Genomic DNA, 21,396 nt, shown 5'->3' with positions numbered 1-21,396 from the left:
CGATGCTCTTTGGTGACGATAACGGAGGCTGTTCTGGTTGCACGTCTGGGGTAAGTCCCTGCTTCCGTGTAAGCTGTAGAGGGTTGACTCCCGCATTGCTTGTGTATCCCCCGGGCCCGGACCTCCCCCAGCTTTGCGTGGTGCACTGGGTACATGTTGCGAGGTATAGGGAGGTACGGCAATGTTGCTCTGGATGGCATGGGGTAAGCTCACAGTCTGAGGCAGCGGATGGCTGAGCGGGTGCAAAAGGATGGACCTCCCCTCTTCCGTGACCGCCAACCTTATGTTCGCTGGCTGAATAAATGTGCCTCCATCAGCTCCTCAGCCGTGTTAATTGTGCACTCCTAGTCGTAGTAGGCGTTCCGTGGAAGTATACTGATCGGCAGGCCCATCGCCTGCTTATATGCATTTCTGATCATTGCGCTGATCTTGAATTCCGTCACTTTGAGTAAGTAGTGCGTCTGGAATGGCGTGAGTTATTCGAGACACGACGAAGGCTTGGACAACCCGAAGCGTGTCCCCTTCCCCCATACCTCTTGTCTTGGTTTTTATTCGCTGGATCATGCGCCTAACTTGGGCTGTTGTATTCGTAAGCTTGTTTAATATTGCGTTGATGCGATCCGACTGGTGTCTTTACGCTTTGAGATGGAACGATGGTCTGTCCCTCCAGTTGTATGTTGATAGTGGGCGAGTCGGATGTGGGCTTCTTTCGCGGTGAGAACAGGAGCAGCTCCGACTTTTGGGGCACTCAGATGAGGTTGCATGACTTAGCATAACCGCCCACCACGTCAACGTCATTGAAGAGCTACACCCGCGGGTACTACGCCACTGCGCATTATCTCCAAGGCGCGAGTTGCGCCTTGCTGCTGATGCATTGGCAAACGCTGCACGAACACCGCGATTAAGCGCTTAATACGAACAGACTGCGAGTACTACCAGAATCCGCAAAAAAATATCAAAGCACTCTGGTGCTCCCGTGTAAATCTCACCATTTTTGTGCTTTTAACGAACATCTTGTTTCGTTTTGGGTCATGTATAATATTTGCCAAAACTAGCGACGATCGACAATACCCAACTGGTAACCTTGAGCAAAATGGCGCCGAACACGGATTATTGTGTGGTCCCGCTCGTAAGTTGCTTCTTTTTGTTCCATGATAGTACGCATTAATAGCAAGCTTCAGCGTTAATTTAGTTGCACTAGAGAGTATAAATGTACACTAAGAACAAAGTACATTAGTGTTTTGAGGTCTTCTTCTAATGCTGCATGGTTTGCAACAAGCGTTTGACGTTGCTTAAATGTTGTGGCGCGGTGCCCTTCATGTAAACACTCGCTCTGGTTCAGTTCGATACCCGACGATATCGCTTGCATTGCAAGAACCGTGTTTAATTTTTCTCACAGCACACTGTACATATATGTGAGGACATCAGTATGAATGTCAGCAGCACTGGTGTTTCATAGTGGTGTAGTAGAAAGCTAAACCTGAACGTCTACTGCCTTGAAAAATTACTCATTCAGCTAAATTCATTCAGCTGATGTTTGATAAAGGGGCATTTCGCTGTATCCCAAACAGCACAACAGTCACTTGAAGCAGCAACGAGCTGTGCTCTCGCATCTGGGCTCAATTCATCAATTCTCATCATAGTTTTCCGTCGCCGTCTGCTATCAACTAATACATTCGACATTTATGTCCTTAGGAACGTTTTGCCCAGTAGGAGATCTGGGATCGACAATGGTAAACGTGTAATCTTAATTCAATCAGTAGGTGGACTGTGTTAGATAACACCGTTTCCTTGTTTAGCTTGCATCACTGCAACTACTCATGAGGGTTTCTTTCTTTTTTTTTTTTTTTTTTTTTTGCGAGCTGAGAACACCGCGTCTGTGTCATTCTAACGCTGAGGATGGCACTACAACTTTCTGTATGTTGCGTCTGTTTCTGTGCAGGTATGACTCCCGGGACACTGCTCTGTGACTGGTTGGCACGAGCAACTCTTTCTTCTCGACGGTCGGGTACTGTGTGATGGCCGTCACCATGCCAGGCATAGTTCCAGAAATAGTTCAAGAGCCAGGGGGAAGAGTGAAGGTGCGCGACACGCCATGTTCATATTTTGTCTGGATCAGTGTATGCCCCGCCTGCAGATCATCGTTGGACAATGTGGGGCATCTGGACTTGTTCGGTTGTTTGCTCGGTTTGCACTCCCCAATATGTTGATTGTATCACACTATTGCATTCTAGATTTTATCGCTAAGTACCTTTTCTTTCTTTGCATATTTTTCTGTGATTTACGAGACGAAACATATACAGGTACAGAACGAACAAACAAGTACAGGAATAACGCTGACCTTCAAAAATACACAAATACATAATCAGAAATATGGCTAGATAGGTCATTAGCGAATGCTTCAAGTGTTATAAGCTGTGCAGTGTACTGTCAAGGTTGTTCCTCAATTCTATCTTAATTAAATTTTAACAGCTTGACATCTTAAGAGGCCAGTGTATCGCATTTCTCAGACAAAGTCATCAATCAGCTTGATGGTTGCATCAATCAGGGGTGATCCATATATGTAGTGTAATAATGCACTCACGCGTACAGATATGATTCAAGCATCCAAGTTACAAATGGCAAGCCTATGGGAAATGTTGTGTTCATTAGCTGATAAATGAACAAGATGACTTTTTTGGGATGGATTTGAGCTTGTCAGTATTACAACCAGCGTGAGTGTTACCAACATCCTTTTCCATTTTCCAGTCAGTGCCCTAGAGAGCACTAAGTTTCTGTATATGGTTGCGGGTCAAGTGGCGCGCTTTGAAAAGGATCAACTTATGCACGTGAGATCTATTCTAGAGAAAGCGATCAAAAAAGGATAGGACATCAGATGAGTGTGTCGTTCGGCTGAGAGTGTCGTGCCAGAACGTGCTTGTTCGACGCTACATTTTGGTGGCAGCAGTGAGCCACGTTCACATGAAGCAAGGCTACCATGATAACAGCAACAGTGGACGGCTTACAGACAAATGATGTAAAAGGTGACAGATCGCCGACAGTTCTGGAGCCTCCCATCCCTGCAACAGTGGAATCCATAGCAGAACCTATCGCAGCTCTGGCATCGACACACACGCCACACATGCCTCACGACCTACCTCATGACCTGCCTTCTGTTGAGCATGCGCCCACTCCACCTCGACACTCAAGCACTAGTGAGTCATTGCCGCTGACTCAAGCACTAGTGAGTCATTGCGGGCAGCATTTCATGTGCAATTCAAGTTGGTTGCTGCTATCAATGCCTGGATGTTACCATTCAATTGGAGACAAGGCTCAGGTACTGGTGGCACAAGTGAGCGGTACTGTGGCAGAATACCTCGAATATGTCTCGTCAGTCACCCACTTCAACTATGAAACTTTGGTTTCGACACTCGAAACCACATTTGGCAACCACCATCTTCATCAGCTCTACCTCACACAGCTGACACATGTCCGACAAGGTCAACGTGACTTTCAAGGGCTCACCGCTTGCGTTGACAGCCTTTTGCGAAGGCCCTGTCAGGTTGCCCTACCACCACCATGGACCTTATTACTGCTAACACCTTTGTTGGTGCCATAGGTGACAGCCACATGCAGCGATTTGTCCATCTTGCTCACCCGACAGATGTTTCATCAGCTTTTGCCATTGCCCTTGAGGTGGAGACAGTAGAGCGCTAGCGATCAGCTGACCGCGCATACAGACAAGCCTTCACGGAACCAGCATCAGTGGCCCGACATACTGCTCCCGCTGGACAGCTCCATCAGGTTTCGCCAGTTCTCAGGTGCTACTAATGTGGCGACATCGGACATTTTGCTTGTAACTGCCCACGAACATTCGGGCCTTCGACGAACTTGGCTACCGCTCCATAATTTCCCTCGGGAAACTACAGTGTGGGCCGCCGAGAGCAGTATCCCACATAATGTCTGAAACCCCTCTCCTTCACTTGACCCCTTCACAGAGATGTCAACTATGCCAGTGAAGCTTGGGGATCCGCCTTCACAGTTCTAAGCACATGTGGATACAGGAGCAGCCTTCAGCTTCCTGACACTGAATATTTTGCCTGGGAGAGTTTCATTGAAGCCTGTTCGAGTCGACTAACCCCACCTCATCCTGACTGATGGGACCGCTCTACGAAGCCTCAGCGAAATCTGGCTAAGTGTGTGTACAGTCAGGAAAACAGCTCAACAGTGCTTCCTTGTCATCCAAAACCTGTGTGTGCCACTGATTTTAGGATGTGATTGGTGTGCCACGATTGGGGTCAGTCTGTATTTAGCAAAGTTTATTGCACCATTGAGCCCTCCTCTTCCTCTTCAACACCGTCTTCTGCCGTCCCCAAAGCCTCCAATAAAGGTCACTGTTGGTTGCTGTGCGTGCAAGTGTATCAGTTTATTTCCAGGGCTTTCAGCATGGTGCGGGCTGTGCTGGCTAACAAGTACCACACATTCAAAACCTTAGCGATGAAATTTTCTTTGCAATTCAGCATTTTAAGAACAAGGCTGTGTGTCAAGCTTGCAAGCCTTGTGCACTAAACGAAGTGGGGCGTCACAGCCTGAAGCATGAGAATTCTCGCAATTTTTGCCATCTGTGACTAGCGCAACCACAAATACGATACCTTTTGCATCTGGTGTCTGGGTGTGTGCACCGCGGTGCAGCATCGATGTCCAAGGCAGACATTCTCATGAAAAGCGCCGTCTTTTCCAAACCTAGAGGAGAATTTGCACTGCCATGTGCCCTGCTTTGCTATTATGGCAGCACCTTTGCTGTACTTGTGTTGAATATATTGGACAGTGACATGCGCCTGCCTCAAGACACCATTCTCGGACCCTGTACCTTCCTAGAAGAACTGTCTGTCGTAGCACTAGTGCAGCCTGCTGCACATTCATTGCCAATTGCTTCATTCTTAGACTGGGACGAATTCAACTTCAGTGCCGGCTTAACTCTGTTGCAGAAGTTCAATATTGAAGTGCTGCTATGAAAATACCGTGACTGTATGGCCATATCAGTGAATGGACTCTGTCACACTTCTGTTCTGCAGCACAGGATTAATACCGGCTCTCAAGTTCCTGTACGGCGCCACCTACGTTGAGTGTCTGCCTCCAAACCCACCGAAATGGCCAGTCATGTGGACGATATGCTTCAGCAGGGTGTTTATGCTGCTTATTTAGTCCATGGTCGTCCCCCGTAGTTCTTGTGAAGAAGGAGGGCACGACCCTCCTCTGTGTTGGCTACCAACGCCTGAACAGCGTGACAAAACCAGACATATATCTGCTGCCTCGTCATGATGATGCCCTTAACCGCCTGCATGAGGCCCATTTTTTTCACCCCGCTGGATCTTCTTTCTGTAAAACTAGAGCCAAATGAGGCAGTAGCTTATGCTAGCTGCTGACTCAGTGAACCGGAGAGCTGGTACCAGGCCTCTGAACTTGAGTGCTTGGCAGTAGTTCGGGCGGTTCAAAAATTTTGCCTGTTCCAGTTGCCCATGCAGTCTATGGTAAAAGGTTCACTGTGGTTACCGGCAATGTCGCCCTTTACAGGTTGCGAACAAAAAAAGACGACAACGCTAAGTTCACCAGATGGGCTCTCAAGTTGCAAGATTATAACTTTGTCATAGTCCATCGCAGTGGCACTCGACACCAAAGCGCCGACTACCTCTCTCATAACCCAGTGGCACTAAGCGACCCCTCACCAGCCCTGGCAGTCCTTGATTTACACACAGCACAGCTACAATACGCAGAAATTGTTGACATCGTCCGACGACTGTCCAGTGAGGTATGCGCCCCCAAGCGTCGTTATGAAAGCCTTCTAGTCTTATATGTCACTCAAGATGGCTTGCTTTGCCACTAGCATCATCAAAATGAGTCTTACCTACCCGTCATGCCAGTGGCCATGCGATAGTCGGTGCTATTTATGTGTCGTGACGCTCCAACTGCCAGTCACCTTAGGCTCTACAAGGCACTGGCACGCATCGAGGAAAGATTTTAGTGGCCAGGCATGCACACTGATGTCTCCCGCTACGTTTTGTCGTGCAGTCTGTCAAGCACAAGAAACCATACAAAATCTGTCACCGGTCCCCGTGCAGCCAATTGCTCCTCGTGAAACTCTCTTTCACATTGTGGGACTCAATCACTTAGGACCGTTTCCACGTACGTTGCGCGGCAACAAGTTCCTAATCGTGGCCACCGACTACCTCACAAAGTGGACCGAAGTCAAATCCGTCCCCAAATCTTCGGCACAGCACGTCCTAACTTTCCTTAACGAGTGTGTAGTTTTTCGCCACAGCACGCCACACTTGCTCATCACCAACCGCGGAACGGCTTTCATGTCACGCGCATTTGAAAACCTATTAAATGAACATGGAATTCGTCATGCCACAGCTACCCCTCAGCATCCGCAAACAAACGGACTGGTGGAGGGAACAAACCACACCGTAAAGAACATTTTGTCATGATATGTGAGTCCAACTCATAACGATTGGGATGAATACGTCAACGCCACAGTGTTTGCACTAAATATGTCTTAGCAAGAGATCACATGGGAATCACCATTCAAGCTCATTTATGGAAGGACACCGAGGCTTTTGAGTGAGTGAAACAACTTTATTTGGTCCGCAATAGACGCGAGCAAACTCAACGTCACCTGGCTAGGCCCACTCGGGGACCAACAGAGGCTTCCGAAAGAAAGTTTCTTTGGTTGTGACACAACACCGAACCACCATCCTCCTGGCACCAGCGCCTCCAAACTTCTTTGAAAGACTCGCTTCAGAGCTCGGCTGGCCATAGCGCGCCAACAGGCACAACTGCGTTCATCTTCCCAGCAAAGCAACTCCCCTTCATTTCAACCAGGAGATCTAGTACTGGTTCAACACGTCCAGTGTGCACCACAACGTTGCCAGAAGTTTTTGCCCCTGTTCGCCAGCCCATTTCACGTAGTAAAGACTCTAGGTCCTGTTACCTTCCGTCTGGCGGCTATTCCCGAGATAAAGGCGTTTATTAGTCACCAGCGTTTGGGACCGACTGTTAGCGCAGGCATGGACTCTTATCATGAGTGGCATTCATGAGCAAAAGCGCTGAAGAGGACGACCCACTAGAAAGCGCTAGAGAAGACCCACTATATCATTCCAGTCCTTATTTACACCGAACTTGGCGCCAAAAGATGGAACCATGTTTTCCTCCACCCTCGCTAGCCAACTGAAACTCTATATTCCCTCACTCGAGTTGGTTATTCAGTGGCTATGGTGTTGGGCTACTGAGCACGAGGTCGCGGGATCGAATCCCAGCCACGGTGGCCGCTTTTCGATGGGGGCGAAATGCGAAAACACCCGTGTTCTTAGATTTAAGTGTATGTTAAAGAACCCCAGATGGTCGAAATTTCCGGAGTCCTCCACTACGGCGTGCCTCATAATCAGAAAGTGGTTTTGGCATGTAAAACCCCATAATTTAATTTTTGTTTTCTATATTTCGTGGTTTCGACATTGACTTCTCTTCGCCTCAAACTGCAGACTCTGAAGGAGTGGGGGGTGATGAATGTAGTGGGTCAAGTAGTGTGCTTTGAAAAGGACGAACTGACTGGCGTGTGAGATCCACTCTAGAGAAAGGGAATTAAAAAAGATAGAATGCGAGATGATTGTCTTTTGGCTGAAAGCGTCATGCCGGAACGTGCTGTTCGATGTTGCAATATCAGTACGCAGAGACAGAAAAAGAAGTCGCTGGGCAATGATTATTGACATTGGTATCAAGCTTTATCTTTTGGTATTAAACAAGTGCTTTTGTTGGTGGCTCCTGTGCTCTTAAGTGCAGTCACAGAACTTGATACATTGATATAGTATGGCCAAGTAATGTTGAAACAAGACCAGTCATTTGGTGCAGTTTATAGAGATTTGGTTGCAGGTTGTGGATGACTTGCTTAGGTTACCTGTGTGCCTTTTAATTTGTTTAATTTGCTTTATGTTCTTCTTTAATTCTCAGGGATTGACGATCGTCAAGCCCATTGTGTATGGTAATGTTGCCCGTTACTTTGGGAAGAAGAGAGAGGAAGATGGCCACACACATCAATGGACTGTTTACCTGAAGCCATACAAGAATGAGGTAAGGCACCATCATCATTTATATAGACAAATGAGAGTTGCTTATGTAAATGTTAAAATAATGTGGTTGGTTCTGCACTGTGCCTAGACACATGGATGTATGTCTCAGTGAGCCACATTACCTGTTTGCAGAAAAAAAAATCAGGGCTCGAAATGCTTAATTTTGTTGGTTACAAACGGAAGTTGAAGAAAACAGACAATGAAGACAGAGGAAGCATAGCAAAAATTATGTCTGTTTCTAATCGAAAATATAGAAATCATAATGAGAAAGTCAACAAAAGTGGGCAGAAAGACAGCTTGCTGCAGGCAGGAACCGAACCTGCTGCTTCCTGCATTGTGTGGACAATGCTTTACCTGTTAAGCTACCACAGCAGCCATCCTCCTGTCCACTTTCTTGTGTATTTGTGTGTGCATACAAGATTAGTCCTAGGAGTGTTCTCTTCAGAACCATGGCAGCAGGTGTGGAACATCCGTTAAAGCATCACTTAGTGTCACTTAGTATGTGATGTTGGGAGTGTGCAGCTGGCCATACCTCATGGCATCAAGGTGACTGCCAAAGTTGAGGCCCTTGCTATGCATTGATTGAGAATAATGATTGGCTCATCAGTGGCTATGATGCTGCATGGTTGAGCACAAGGTTGCAGGTTTTGCTCCCATCTCCGGAGGCTGCATTTCCGTATGCAAAAGCACTTTTGTTTCATGCTTTGGGTGCAAGAAGCCAAGCAATTCGAAATTAACCCAACCTTTCTTTATTTTCGAAAGCCAACCTTTCTTTATTTTCTTCTTTTTTTCACTCTCTCTCTTTCTTTATTTTTGAGAAAGCCCCCAGAATTTTATGAATTTTGTTATGACTGATTCATTTTAAACGGCTCTCACAAATGCACCATTGCTATATCAGCACTTCATTCGTTGTTTTCTGTGGTCTTTTACTGTTGATTATTTTTTCATGTTCTTGAGTTGTGGACAGGCAACGCCACAGAAATAGTCTATATGAAGCACAAGATTTCTTGGAACAGAAGTCAAGTGTGCTTTTGTTATTTTCCGTGTGATACATTATAGCTGGCATGGTGTGATAAATAAATGATAGAGGTGCCGGCGGCAAAGCGATTTTGTCGAGCCGTGTCTATTCGAGAGGAGCCGCCAAAGACACGAATATTCTTCACAATTGTTAGTATAAAGTTGAAGCTCCAAAGACAACTCGCTAGAGCTTTGCAGGTGTAATTGTTTACATAGGTGAAGAAACATCCAAAAGCAACACGATTCCGGCAGGGGAAAGGTGGCTGTTGTAGCTGCAGCTGCTTCACTTTATGCTACCATTTTTAAAACCTGTAGGAATCAGACTTCCACTTCACTTCTGCCAACTGCACCCTCAAAAAACTTGTTTTCTGGGAAGTTGGCGCAATATAATACTGTAGCATTCACATTAAAAGGAGGAAATTACTGCCACTCGTCTATGACACTCGGTAAGCAAAAAGAAATCCCTGTACGAGTGAGGCTCATGACTCCCATGTTTTGAAGGAAACACCTAGAATAGTGAGACCCATTGTTAGCATGAAAAGGGTTAATCTGGCGCCGCTGATGACAGCGTCCCTTATATAACACCCTGTGCACACTTAGTATGTTAAGCCCCACAAATGAGCGTAATTGGGACCATCATCAAGGTTACAAGAAGATTCTTCTGTGTCTGGTAACGAATGGCTTATGCTAGTTTTGTGTTGCAACAAAAAAAGTCATAAATTTGATGTATTTTGCAAGTTGCACGTATTTGTTCCCACAGGACATGTCCACTTATGTAAAGAAGGTACACTTCAAGCTCCATGAAAGCTATCCAAATCAGAACAGGGGTAAGTGATCCTTCATAGTTTTGTATACTGCGCTCAAGGAATACCTTGGGCTAATGAAGTCTGAGAAAATATAGTATTGATGCTATCTAGTGGACAACCATGCAGTTCTTGATTGGAGATTCCTTGTGGTAGCTAGTTGCATGACTTGCATGCCTATGCTATCAGCTTAAGAATATATTGTGCTTACTTCTAGTTAGCACTAACTAAAGTGCTCAGCAGGAAAGTGCTAGTAAGATTGCAATATCCAAGATCGCGTAAGTTTCATTTTCATTTTTCTAGTCAACACATATGGTGATGTCACTGCTTAAAAGAAATGGAAAGCTTGCTTACAGGTTGCCACTTTTTTGAAACAGAAAACTGTTTGCTCAGGTTATTGGCAGGAAGGTTGGAAATATAGAAAGAGTGGCTTGCTAGACATTTTTCTGTTTGTCAGGTCTCTTAAAACTTCAGCGTAAGGGCAGCCAATACATTGCCGAGTCAGGTTTGCCACGGCCTAGCAACGTGCACTAATGGAGTTGGCAAGTGAGAGTCCTTGCAGGCAAGCATATCAGCCACCTCGAAGAAGGTCAAATAAGTAGTGTAGCCTAGACAACAGAAAAAAAAGAAAAGTGTATATACAGGCTGCCCCACGTAACTTGAGCCAAGATATTAAAAATGAAAGGCGTGTCGGAAGTGAATTGAACTAAACGCATACTATTCGCACTGGCCTATAGTAACTCGGGCAATATTTGTTTTCCCCGTAACTCACTAATTAATTACGTTTAATTACCGAACTTTTTATTATTGGCTGAGGACCCCAAGTATGACGTAATAGTTTTGCAGAAACCCACGAGGTGGAGAGAATTAATTATTAAAGGGAAAATGAGACATCCACCCGTTCGTAGCAATTGCTACAAAGGAAGCCCATATGGGTTCCTCTAAAGGAAAAGCCTCGTAGTTGAAGAAAAATTCGTCCTGGTCCGGGACTCGAACCCGGGACCAGTGCCTTTCCGGGGCAGCCGCTCTACCATCTGAGCTAACTTCACCCTGCCATCTGCTAGCCGCCTGGTTAGCTCAGATTAAGCATTGCTCACCACTTAAGCATTGCTTGCACTTATGACTGCATCCGTTGGCGCTTCTGACGTGCCCTTCACCTTTTCATTCGACGATACGTTGCACCCTGCGAGAGCTGTCAACACTGCAAGAGACCTTCCTCGCGTGCAGCTGGCATGCTCCAGCCAATCGAAATTCCTGGCGAGCCGTTTTTCCGTGTTGGCTTAGACCTACTTGGACCTTTCCCTGTGTCGGCACTTGGCAACCGATGGATTATGGTCACCAAGGATTATGCAACTCACTTTGCTATCATGCAAGCTTTCCCCATGAGCTGCGGCACCACTGTCGTCAATTTTCTATTTCGAAATGTTATTCTACAACACGGTGCTCCTTGTCAGCTCCTAACGGATCGCGGCCATTGCTTTCTCGCCAAAGTCATTGGTGATCTACAATCCTCCGCTCATCATGAGTTCACGACAGCTTACCATCTCCAAACAAATGGATTGACTGAGTTCCTCCACCACACACTTACTGACATGCTTGCTATGTATGTGTCGGAAGATCATCAGGATGGGGACTTTGCATTGCCCTTTGTCACCTTCGCTTATAACTCTTCGCGCCATGACACTTTTCTATCTTTTGTATGGCCGCAACGCACTTTTGCCATTTGATTCCTTGCTTCCTACAGATTCATCTGCGACTTGCTCCTACGACCTGGATGCTATTGCCCGCACCGAAACTGCTTGCTGCAATGCCCATGACCATCTTGTAGCATCTCTGACTGTTCATAAAACGCTTTACGATCGGCACCAACGAGATGCCTACTTTTATCCTGGCTCACTGGTCCTCCTCTGTGAAAAGCTTCTGCCCTGTTACGTTGTACCCTATCGCGTGGTGTGCCAAGTGACCGACTTGACATACGAGGTCTCCCCTGTGGTTGCCCACACTGTTTCTACAGCCCGAGCTATAGAACTTGTGGACATATTGGGGCTCAAGCCCTACTGCTTGGACTAGCACCATACACCTCAGGCAGCACCGGGACGGCACGCTTGCCCCCGGGGATTTATGTTAGGGTATGGCATGTGCCGGCAGCGTGAGAACAGAGGAAGATGAGGTCCAGTTTTTTTGGATATTGTGGTTCGGAGCTCTGGCTGTTGCATTTAATTAAACACCAGTGGAGATCTTCTACACCGTCACAATATTGCACCATGTGGCATGCCATGTAGCAGTTGCATTGTATTGTGCCATGTGTCAAGGGATGTGACATGTACGTCACATAGTCTCGATACCTGGGTTTACTCTTTGGTGCACGTTTTGGCCTCTCCTTGCGAGGTACGAACCACTGCTGAGGAGGCTAATCATAGAGCTGCGCACGCAGCTGCAACCAGGGATCGTTGGGATCAGCAGACTGCTGTCCAGAGAACAGCACAAGCTGTAACTCGATGTCGATGGCATGCGGATAGCTAAGTTCGCTCCCGTGAAAACAACACAAAGAGACATCATCGTGATGGCCCTTTAGTGTGTGCTGCCAAAAATCGGACATGACAGCTTCTTCATAAACAACCTCACGTGTGTGCTGCTGAAAATCGGGCACGACAGCTTCGTAGTGAAGACCCTCATATGCATGCAGCAGAAAATGAGGCCTGGGAGCTTCGCTGCCATGTGAGCAGTTTATGACAGTTTCCTATGGATCTGTTCCTCCAGCTTACGCTGTGACTGTGCTGCATGGGCCATTCAAGCCTGTGACATTTTTTAATTGTTCAGTTGTTAGTATGATTACAGCAACTAAGCAAAAAAAAGACAAAAAAGAGAGGTAAAGGAACTGTATAGACATAGTACGGTATCACACTAAGCAAACCACATTTCTATGTTTCGCACCAGTTATGCGTGCACTTTTCTTGCCTTTGCCTTTTCTTACAGTGATGTTGTCCCTTCAGAGGCTAATGACAACTGATACATAAATAGTGTGTACATACTATAATCACACAAAAGTGTGTATAGAATTGATGTTTCAGAAGACAGTGTTCAGCCTCACCTTTTTTTTTTTCATTGCAGTGGTGACGAAACCGCCATATGAAGTGACAGAAACTGGCTGGGGTGAATTCGAAATTGTCATAAAAATATACTTCATGGATACCACAGAAAGACCGGTGAGTACAAAACTTTCTGCAGTATTTAGGGCACATATCAGCGTGTTGCAAGAGGTGTAACTTGGCTGTGCTTCTTGGCATAAAGTTTATGCTGTCGGAAGATGCATAAATGTTATGAAACATGCAATATACAGGTTGTGTGTACTGTGAAACATGCAGTATTCAATTGGTCATTTGAAAGTATGGCATATTTGCCTTTGACAATCGAGCACATAACTTTTGATAGCTTGATAAGTCTCCTTTCTTAAGGTCACACTTTTGTTGTACAAGTTCACCCTGAGAATGTGAAACGAAGTGTGAATTTTTGAATGAAATGTAACATGCTAGAATACAAAGGCGCATCCATGCAGATCTTGCTTCAGTAGTAATGTCTTGTTTCAACCATTTCCATGTCATTGGAGTTCCTATAGCTTCAGAAGAAGGTGGTTACACATTTCTATATGTACATAAAATTGTCATAATGTGGCAAAATGTATTGCTTTTTTCTTGAATGGCCACCGTTGACAAAAGTTAATGCTTCGCCATGCTGTCACTAGTGCAGCCAGCTGCTTATATACATGTCTCACCTTTTCGTAGCTAGAGCATGCAAACATCGAAGTAAGGGAGAAATTGACCACTTGGTTTAAGCTAGACACATTAGCTAGGAAATATTTCAGTTTCTCTGTGTTCTTGCATTCCAGAAACCTTCCTGTCAAGGTGTGCGAGGGTAGAAAATAGGTTTGTTCAATTCAGAAAAGGTGCATCGCACCACAAACGATAAGGCGCAAGCGTTGCCTGTTGTGTTGTGCCTGGCTGCACCCCCTCACTGCAAGGTTAAAGGGTGAACTGCACCACCGCGGCACCTTGCTTTGCACCACGTACATACATTCGAGTACGGGGGTGCAGGGTGCACCGCTCTACCTCGGGCAATCGAGAGCCTAGGTGCAGCGCACCATGAATATGTGCAGAGATGCAACTAAACTTGATTGAATTGAATGGTCTTAGAGTATATAAAGTGCAGTGTCAAGTTGATTTGACACCATCTGAGTGCTGGTGCAGACTTATTGGACTTGTGCTTGTTATGCAGTTGCCAAATATACACCTTTTCACAACCTTGGTAATCTGCCCAGACTTCCATTTGCTGCCTTGCATAGATCATGGATAGCTTTTTGACTTTATGATGGCAGTCAATAACTAGGACTAGTTATTTGTCAGTTTAACATTGATGAACTTACACTTATGTGGTAAGGAAGACAGCAAAACAGAAAGCAATTTTCTGGTATGGGGATTGAGATATTGCAGTGTATGCATCTGAGTGTGTGTTCCGTCCTAGTCCTCTCATTGTGTTCGTTGTGCATATTTCATAGTAGCTTTGTCCTGCCAATTTCATTGATGACTTTGCCCATCTTGTACATAAATTAGGTGACCGTCTACCACATCTTGAAGCTCTTTCAGAGTGAAACCAACATTATGCTTGGGAAGAAGCAACTTGTGTCAGAATCATACGATGAGCTGGTGAGTGGCAAAAATTGCAGGTGTGCGCCTTAATCCACTCAGTGTACATTGTGTTGCAGTCAAGCCCAAATGCAATGAAAACCTCCACTGTGCATAATATGTTTGCTGTACGAGAAGTTTGTTATATAATTGGGCTTCCACTCAAAACTAGCAATGAAGAACTGAACTATGTGCAGGAAATAAATCTTTGTTTCCAAAAATGAGGCGCGCAGGATTTACTCACAGAAACTGCCAATGGAGGTCTGTTTTTACGTGCGGAATCAATAATGGTACCATACAACTTTTTCAAGTTGTTGATGGGGCTGTAGGTCAAGACCGTCACACGTACAAGATGCTTGAGTGTGGCTATAAAGTTTAAGGCACTTGGTGTTGAGGCAACTGGTGCTGCAGTTGGTGGCCCACTAATTTCCCGGTCATCCTCATTGACACTAGAGCCCCTAGTCTAATGTGCCACAGATCCTGGACTATTGCTTTATCAAAGATGCCCTCTGAGACATCTCCAAGACAGCACCACTGGCAAGTTCTTGAAGAATAGCCTCTTTATTACTGATGTCAATCACTTCTCGCTTTCAAGTTCCGATAGTGAAATTCCCTAATCAAATCAAATATGCATACTGTTCGAGAAAAATGGCCTTTCAAGATTCTATATTTTATTTCTGAACAAAGTGAAATATGTAAAGTTAGTGTGCAGTCCGTCTAATAAAAAAGAAAGAGAGACTTATTTACATAATTCAATATGGTACGTCTGGTCAACTGAGGAGTGTGCAAGTGAGAAATGACTGCTTTCAGTTATCTCGTGCAACATGACAGTGACACTAATTGAACAAGGGAAAAGCATGTCATCGCATGCACATGAAGTGTTGTGTTCATTGAGGGAGAGAACGCGATACAGTTCCGTTAATTATACCCCAACGGGACGAATGAAATAGATCGAGTTATCCGGCGGCTCGAATTAAACAATAAGCATAGAAATATGGCAGAACGCCACCTATTCACTTGGCAGTACTTGCCAGAGTCTAACATGCCCTCGAATCAAACGCGCGCCCACTTTCTATGCGTTCAAGGTAGAAAAATAATGTAGAAATTACATTAAATGGTCCACACAAAGCATAAATGTAACGCGCACCCGATTTTTTTTTTTTTGGCAAGAAAGATGTGTTACACAATAGCGGCCGCTTTTCTAAAGTCAGCTTTGCCGCAATATAGATGTGTTATGCGGTAAAGCATACGAACGCCGCAAAGGCGGTTTTGCTTTCTTATCCGATTGGCTCCGCGCAGGCAGTTTCTGGTCGAATTTTCTTAGAAAAAGAAATAGATTGCGTTTGGATGGAAATATCTTAATCACACATTGTTAGCCACGATTGTTGATTGAAGATCTTCCTACAGCAGGCCGAAAATAAGGAGTTTTCAACCGGAGATCTTTTATTGGCATGTGTTCAGTGCATTCACTGTCTCCTAATCTCCACTGAGACAGACAGTGTCACTAAATGAGTCGCTAATGGGGTTACAATAGAGGTCAGGTATGTGCATGCTGACTTGACAAGTTCGAAATATCCGGCTAAGGCCAATTCTTGGATTAAGATAAGTTCGGGCCCATAGACATGCATAGGTGAGAGCATTGAGTTGGGATTGAATTAACTGGAGTCGAATTAACGGGTGTCTACTATACTACAGCACCACACACTGTATTAAAAGGATGCAATGAATTTGCGTATAGTCCACTTAAAAGCGAGCAATCTGTTTGAATGGCTTGATGTTATTGAGCACAAGTTATTTGCCCCATGCGTTCGCTCAGGAACTTGTGCCTCAGCGCAACAACCGCAGCCCTGGAGCAGCAAAATTAGTCGATGGTGATGATGGCAAATTTAAACTAGATATACTACCCTCTGACTGAAACATTCAGCTTGCAGCACATTTGTGATTTTTGTATGGGCATACGATTGCATTGATACAGACAACAACAAAAGATTGTTTCAACTTTTTTTTTCTTGACGTTGCAGTATGACAGGGTCTGTCTATTATGTCACTTGTCCTTGACTATCACGTGCATGTAGTTGCCTCTTCACTATAAGCTTTGCAAGCCAGGAAAATAAGTGCAGCACGACACAGTACAAAAACTACCAGAACTTTGAGGCACAAGCAGTGCAGAGTCGAGCGAAAACAACCTTTTGACCACTTATGGCCACACACTGCGTCAAAGCTGTCCAGCCATGTGCTGTTCACAATAAGGTGTCTGCAACAAGAAATTGCCACATCATAACATCGTAGAATCGGTAAACTATATAAACAGATGAAAAAAAAAGGCACCACTACTGATATTGAAGTTGGGACCTTCTGCTCCGGAAATTGGTGCCTTTGCCAGCTCTACCATGACACTGTAAAAAACACAAGTGCTAAAAGCAGCAATGGCTTGTGGGGTACATATAATAGTTTGTACCATAGTGCATGGGGCTGTCTTAACCAGCAGCTAGTTGATAGGAGAGAAGCAAAACAGCAAAATGTGCTAGCCATGGTCACTGCAGCACAATTTGTGCAGTAAAGCATTGACCTCAGAAACTCTGCCTGCAGTGTCTTGATCATAGTAGTACAGATATGTGATGTTGTTGCAGGCCTAGAACATGTGAATGTTGATACAATGAGCAGTGTGTCAGCACTGCAGTCTGCAGCATTACAGCTGCTCGCCCTCTATGATAAGTAGCTGGTAGACGTTGTGCAGACACCCCTGAAACTTTTTTTGGGTGGGGGTGGATGCACTTTTCCAAAGTTCTTGTGTGACTATGGCCAAGAGACACTGATTTCACCACACTCGGAGCACATTTGCAGCAGCCCTGTTGGCGCCATGATGACGATATTCCTCAGTGCTTTCGCGCTGCAGTACAAAGAGCAACACAAAGGGGAATGCCAAGGACACTACCATTGTGTATTTTCTTAGTGAATATTATGGGGAAGTTGGAGGTACGTCTGCCGAACCCCACCCCTGTTTACTATCTTTTTCATTCGTACTTCCTCTACTTTTGATCTTGAGGAGTAAGCGGGTTTGTCATGGTACAAACACTTGGGTTCCGAAACGTCGGGCTAATAAAATTCACCTATTTGGTTGGAGTCAGTCTGAAAGTCCTAATCAATTTCCCAACCAGACAGGGATTTCTGTCGAAATGTTTAGCTTCAAACATAATGTGCATCTTACAATAGTTGCCCTTTAGACTGCTAAAGACTACTACTACTATTGGCTGACATGCGTTGCATCGGTGGTGGCATAGTGAAGCTCATTGTGAAATTGATCAATTCAAGGCCATATGATAGAGTTTGTGATAGTGCTAAAAAACTGGATGATATGAACTGTCCTCGTCCCATTACACAGCTTTGGAGCTCCAGCAATGCTGTAGGACGCTTTCACTGCTTTAGTCGTAATTGGAATCGAGATATGGAAAGGGTGTGCTTGGGACAGACAGAAATACAGTAAACATACTGGCGATGATTATGCTGATGATTGTGATGCATTGACCAGGAAACATTTAAGAGCAACTTGCCTGAGCACAGTGGCTTGTAATGTTTCTTTAGCGTTTCCTTAGTGCCCAGCCTCCGTTCAGAGTTCTTCCTGCTGCATGACTGAGGAAAATTTATTTGGCTTGCAGATATTTTCTGAGCCCACAATGATGATGCAGCAGTTGCTAACAAGCACGAGGCCACTTACAGTGGGCCCATACAAGCATGAATTTGACTGTGAGTACGCACCTTTATTTCTTGGGGATGACAGGTGTGAGGGGAAAGGTGAGTGCAGGAAGTGTTATGGAATCAGGTGGCGCCTGGTCATTGGTAAAGCCAACCAAGGTGTTGCGCTTATAGTATTGGTGGTGTAGCAGAGCCTAGATTGCATGACCTCGCAGCATAAATCGGCTGTGTTAATGAATGTAAGCAGGAAATCCTTGTCGGCTCATCAGTACATGCTAAAATTTTCCGACAAGAGTCTGTGAGAGACAGCATGTTTAAATTGCATATGGCTTTTAACCTTGCATGCAGTGGTTCCACTGCTAACAGGTTGTTTTCAAAAATGGTAAATGATTTATATACTTAGTCGATGTTAGCATTATGTAAGCATAAACGTTTCTTCTTTACCATCTGTCCTTTCATCTTTGTTTTAGAAATTGAACTATATTCTTATATTTAAAGCTCTTTTCCCGATGCTCTGTATTTGAGTTCTGTATAGCGTGTCATGGTTCCAAGACTGTTTCATAAAAATCCTTGTGCCATGTTTCAGTCGAAGAGAAGAAGGAGAAGACGCTGCACGCCATCCTCCAGGCAAAGAACAAGATTCGGCTTGAAGTGGCAGACCTGAAGGAACGCCTCAAAGTGGCTAGGGAGACCATCGATAAGTACAAGTCTGAGATCAGCAAGCTGGAGTCACAAGCTGACGTAGATCCTGGTGGAACAACAGCCCCTGGTGCTGCATCCTGACAGGCCTTCGTCATATAAGAGTCTGATGTTGTTTCTTGTGAGTGCGAGTGCATGCTGTGGACAGGGCGTGTTGGTTGGCTGGACCCACACAAGTTGCATTGCATGGAGACCGTCAACATTGCAACACTGTCACATGCTCACGTGACAGTCTCCCTTCCAAGAGGTTCATAAGCAAAAAAGCATTTGTGCACCCTCCTTTCATCACTTGAATGCTTCCATCTTTTTCACCATCTTTTACACCATGAAAAGAAAAAGTCTTGCTTCAGGCATTCATGTGGTTGTAGTTTTGCAGTTGGGTACATTTGATGCCAGTAACCTTGCTTCATAAAGAATATGCAATTAATTTGGCCAAACATTATTCCAGAGAAAGTGAGCCCTGCACCTTAGGCTTTGTTTAAATCAGTTGTGGGTATATTGCTGGTACAGTTGCCCATATTTATGGTGATGCCTTAACCAGGTATCCAAGGTAGCCACCGGAGTCCAGTGCTTTTCTCTAGCTGAATGAGGTACAGTATGCCATCAGATGTAAGATGTATGCTAAAGTTACAATAAATTGTCAGGTAAGGTCTGTGCTGAAGCTAGAGTTCACTGTCGATAGTCAGGTGAATGCTATGCTACATAGGTAATGCTGAAGCTACAGTACGTTGTTAGGTAATGCAGAGCATGGCAGTATGTTGTCAGATGCATGCTGATGGTACGACAGGTCGGATTATTCTGAAAGCACAGTATGTTGTCAGATGTGGGCTGAAGCAATCTTTTCGTCAGAATTGATATCTGCGAAGTCTCTCCATTGAAACTGTTTTTGGAGTGGACTCATGCAACTATCTTTTGAATGCACGATTCTTGGTGAGCAGCAAGAGAGAGGCTCAACCCTGCATGTAAAGCTTTCATCTGCTGACATTTCAGAGCTACAGAAATAAATATGGAACTGTGACTTCCTGTCACATTTATCGTTTTGTTGCTTTTGACTTGTGCCTCGAGGCAAAATCCTCAGAAACTTCCGCAGTCTTGACACTAAACTACCTGTGATTTGCTTTTTAAGAGACATAAGACTTTACTGTTTGAACTCAACAGCAAATCGCAAATTTTAGTGCTTTTGGCACAATGGGCATCATTGTTTTTGCCTGATGGGTATGTTGAGGTAAGGACAACACACAGAGGGGGTCCCGACTATGTTTTGATTTCAATGACTGAGCTAGCCAGTGTGAGTGCCAAAACACACACTATTCTGCTCCCGCATGACCACCTTTTTCGTAATCATTATCATTACATGTACACCTTCTTAATAAAGAATACTGAAACTCGTTTGTAGAAAAGCTGTTACAATAAATTATTTAGGGCACTTGGAGGCTTGCCAGTATTTTTTTCAGAGTTCAGAGGTCGAGGACCTTCATATTACATTTGCCGGCTCGAGATGCATGCCGTCTGTCAAGGTTATCAGGTGACATCGTCTGATGCTCAATAAAAAATGTCTCAAAGTGTATTCATTTTTATTCCTGTAGTGCTTTTCTGAATTTACAATGCCAAAAAAAGCAGACGTCCCTAATACCCTCAAAATTTTGGTTTTAAGAACTCCAGCTTCAGTGCTGTGATATAATGTGCATTTATTTCTCCTTCCGGAAACGGCAAGGCGGCATCTGCAGCCTTTTAATGAAATGCACCACCATGCAAAATTACCACTACAGGCCAGTGCAGCCATTCAGAGCGCTAGCAGATTCATAGACATTCTGGCAGACCAAAAAGCCTGCTTGTTCTTGTGTGTTGCCTCCGAATGTTGTCTCAAAACAGTGAGAAAGTAAAAAAGGATGGTGTTGGGGATTTACAATTGCAGACAACAGAACTGATCTCTCGGAAGACAAATGAGATGAGAAGCACAGCGTTTATGTGGAGTGCACGTGAGAAAAGATGATGTGACAGCACGAGTTGCGAAAAGTCGGACGGGCTTTGGAATGCAAGGAGATTGGCGTCCACGCTCTGTCCAGCAACTTAACAAGGCCTTGGCATGCTGGTCTGGGTCATGCCCCAGCACCTGGTGTCACCCAAGTCATCCCATCCTGGCCGAGGTCATGACTAGGTGAAGAGCTTTCATCAACAGCCAGGACCAGTGCTCGGCTTCTCGTCCGGCCACATGTCCATGTCACACCAACACCAAGTGGCAGGAGTCTGCAGGTCACGTCAGTGAACGTGCCAGTTCGAACATTGTGAACTCGCCACTGGTGGCCATGTTCTGTTTAGTTTGATAAGAATATTCGAGACCTAATCAAATTGAAGGAAAGCATTTTCTGGTCATGCATAGTTTTTGGAAGCTTCTTGCAAGAG

At 45.0% G+C, this 21,396-nt stretch overlaps 1 protein-coding gene across 1 annotated transcript; it reads left to right on the top strand.

The window, feature by feature from the left end:
- Positions 1–1,024: 1,024 nt before the first annotated feature.
- Gas41 (YEATS domain-containing protein 4 Gas41) lies at positions 1,025–20,384 on the top strand. The gene is made up of 8 exons (XM_050194211.2): positions 1,025–1,129; positions 1,943–2,081; positions 7,984–8,103; positions 9,880–9,946; positions 13,034–13,128; positions 14,530–14,622; positions 18,258–18,345; positions 18,881–20,384. The coding sequence occupies exons 2-8, from the start codon at positions 2,019–2,021 to the stop codon at positions 19,075–19,077; spliced, it is 723 nt and encodes a 240-aa protein (XP_050050168.1). The 5' UTR covers positions 1,025–1,129; positions 1,943–2,018; the 3' UTR covers positions 19,078–20,384.
- The last annotated feature ends 1,012 nt before the right edge of the window (positions 20,385–21,396 follow it).

The sequence above is a fragment of the Dermacentor andersoni genome, chromosome 3, assembly GCF_023375885.2.
Source record: "Dermacentor andersoni chromosome 3, qqDerAnde1_hic_scaffold, whole genome shotgun sequence".
Taxonomy (NCBI): domain Eukaryota; kingdom Metazoa; phylum Arthropoda; class Arachnida; order Ixodida; family Ixodidae; genus Dermacentor; species Dermacentor andersoni.
The sequence above is the reverse complement of the archived record's forward strand: the minus strand, read 5'-3'. Positions and strand labels throughout refer to the sequence as shown.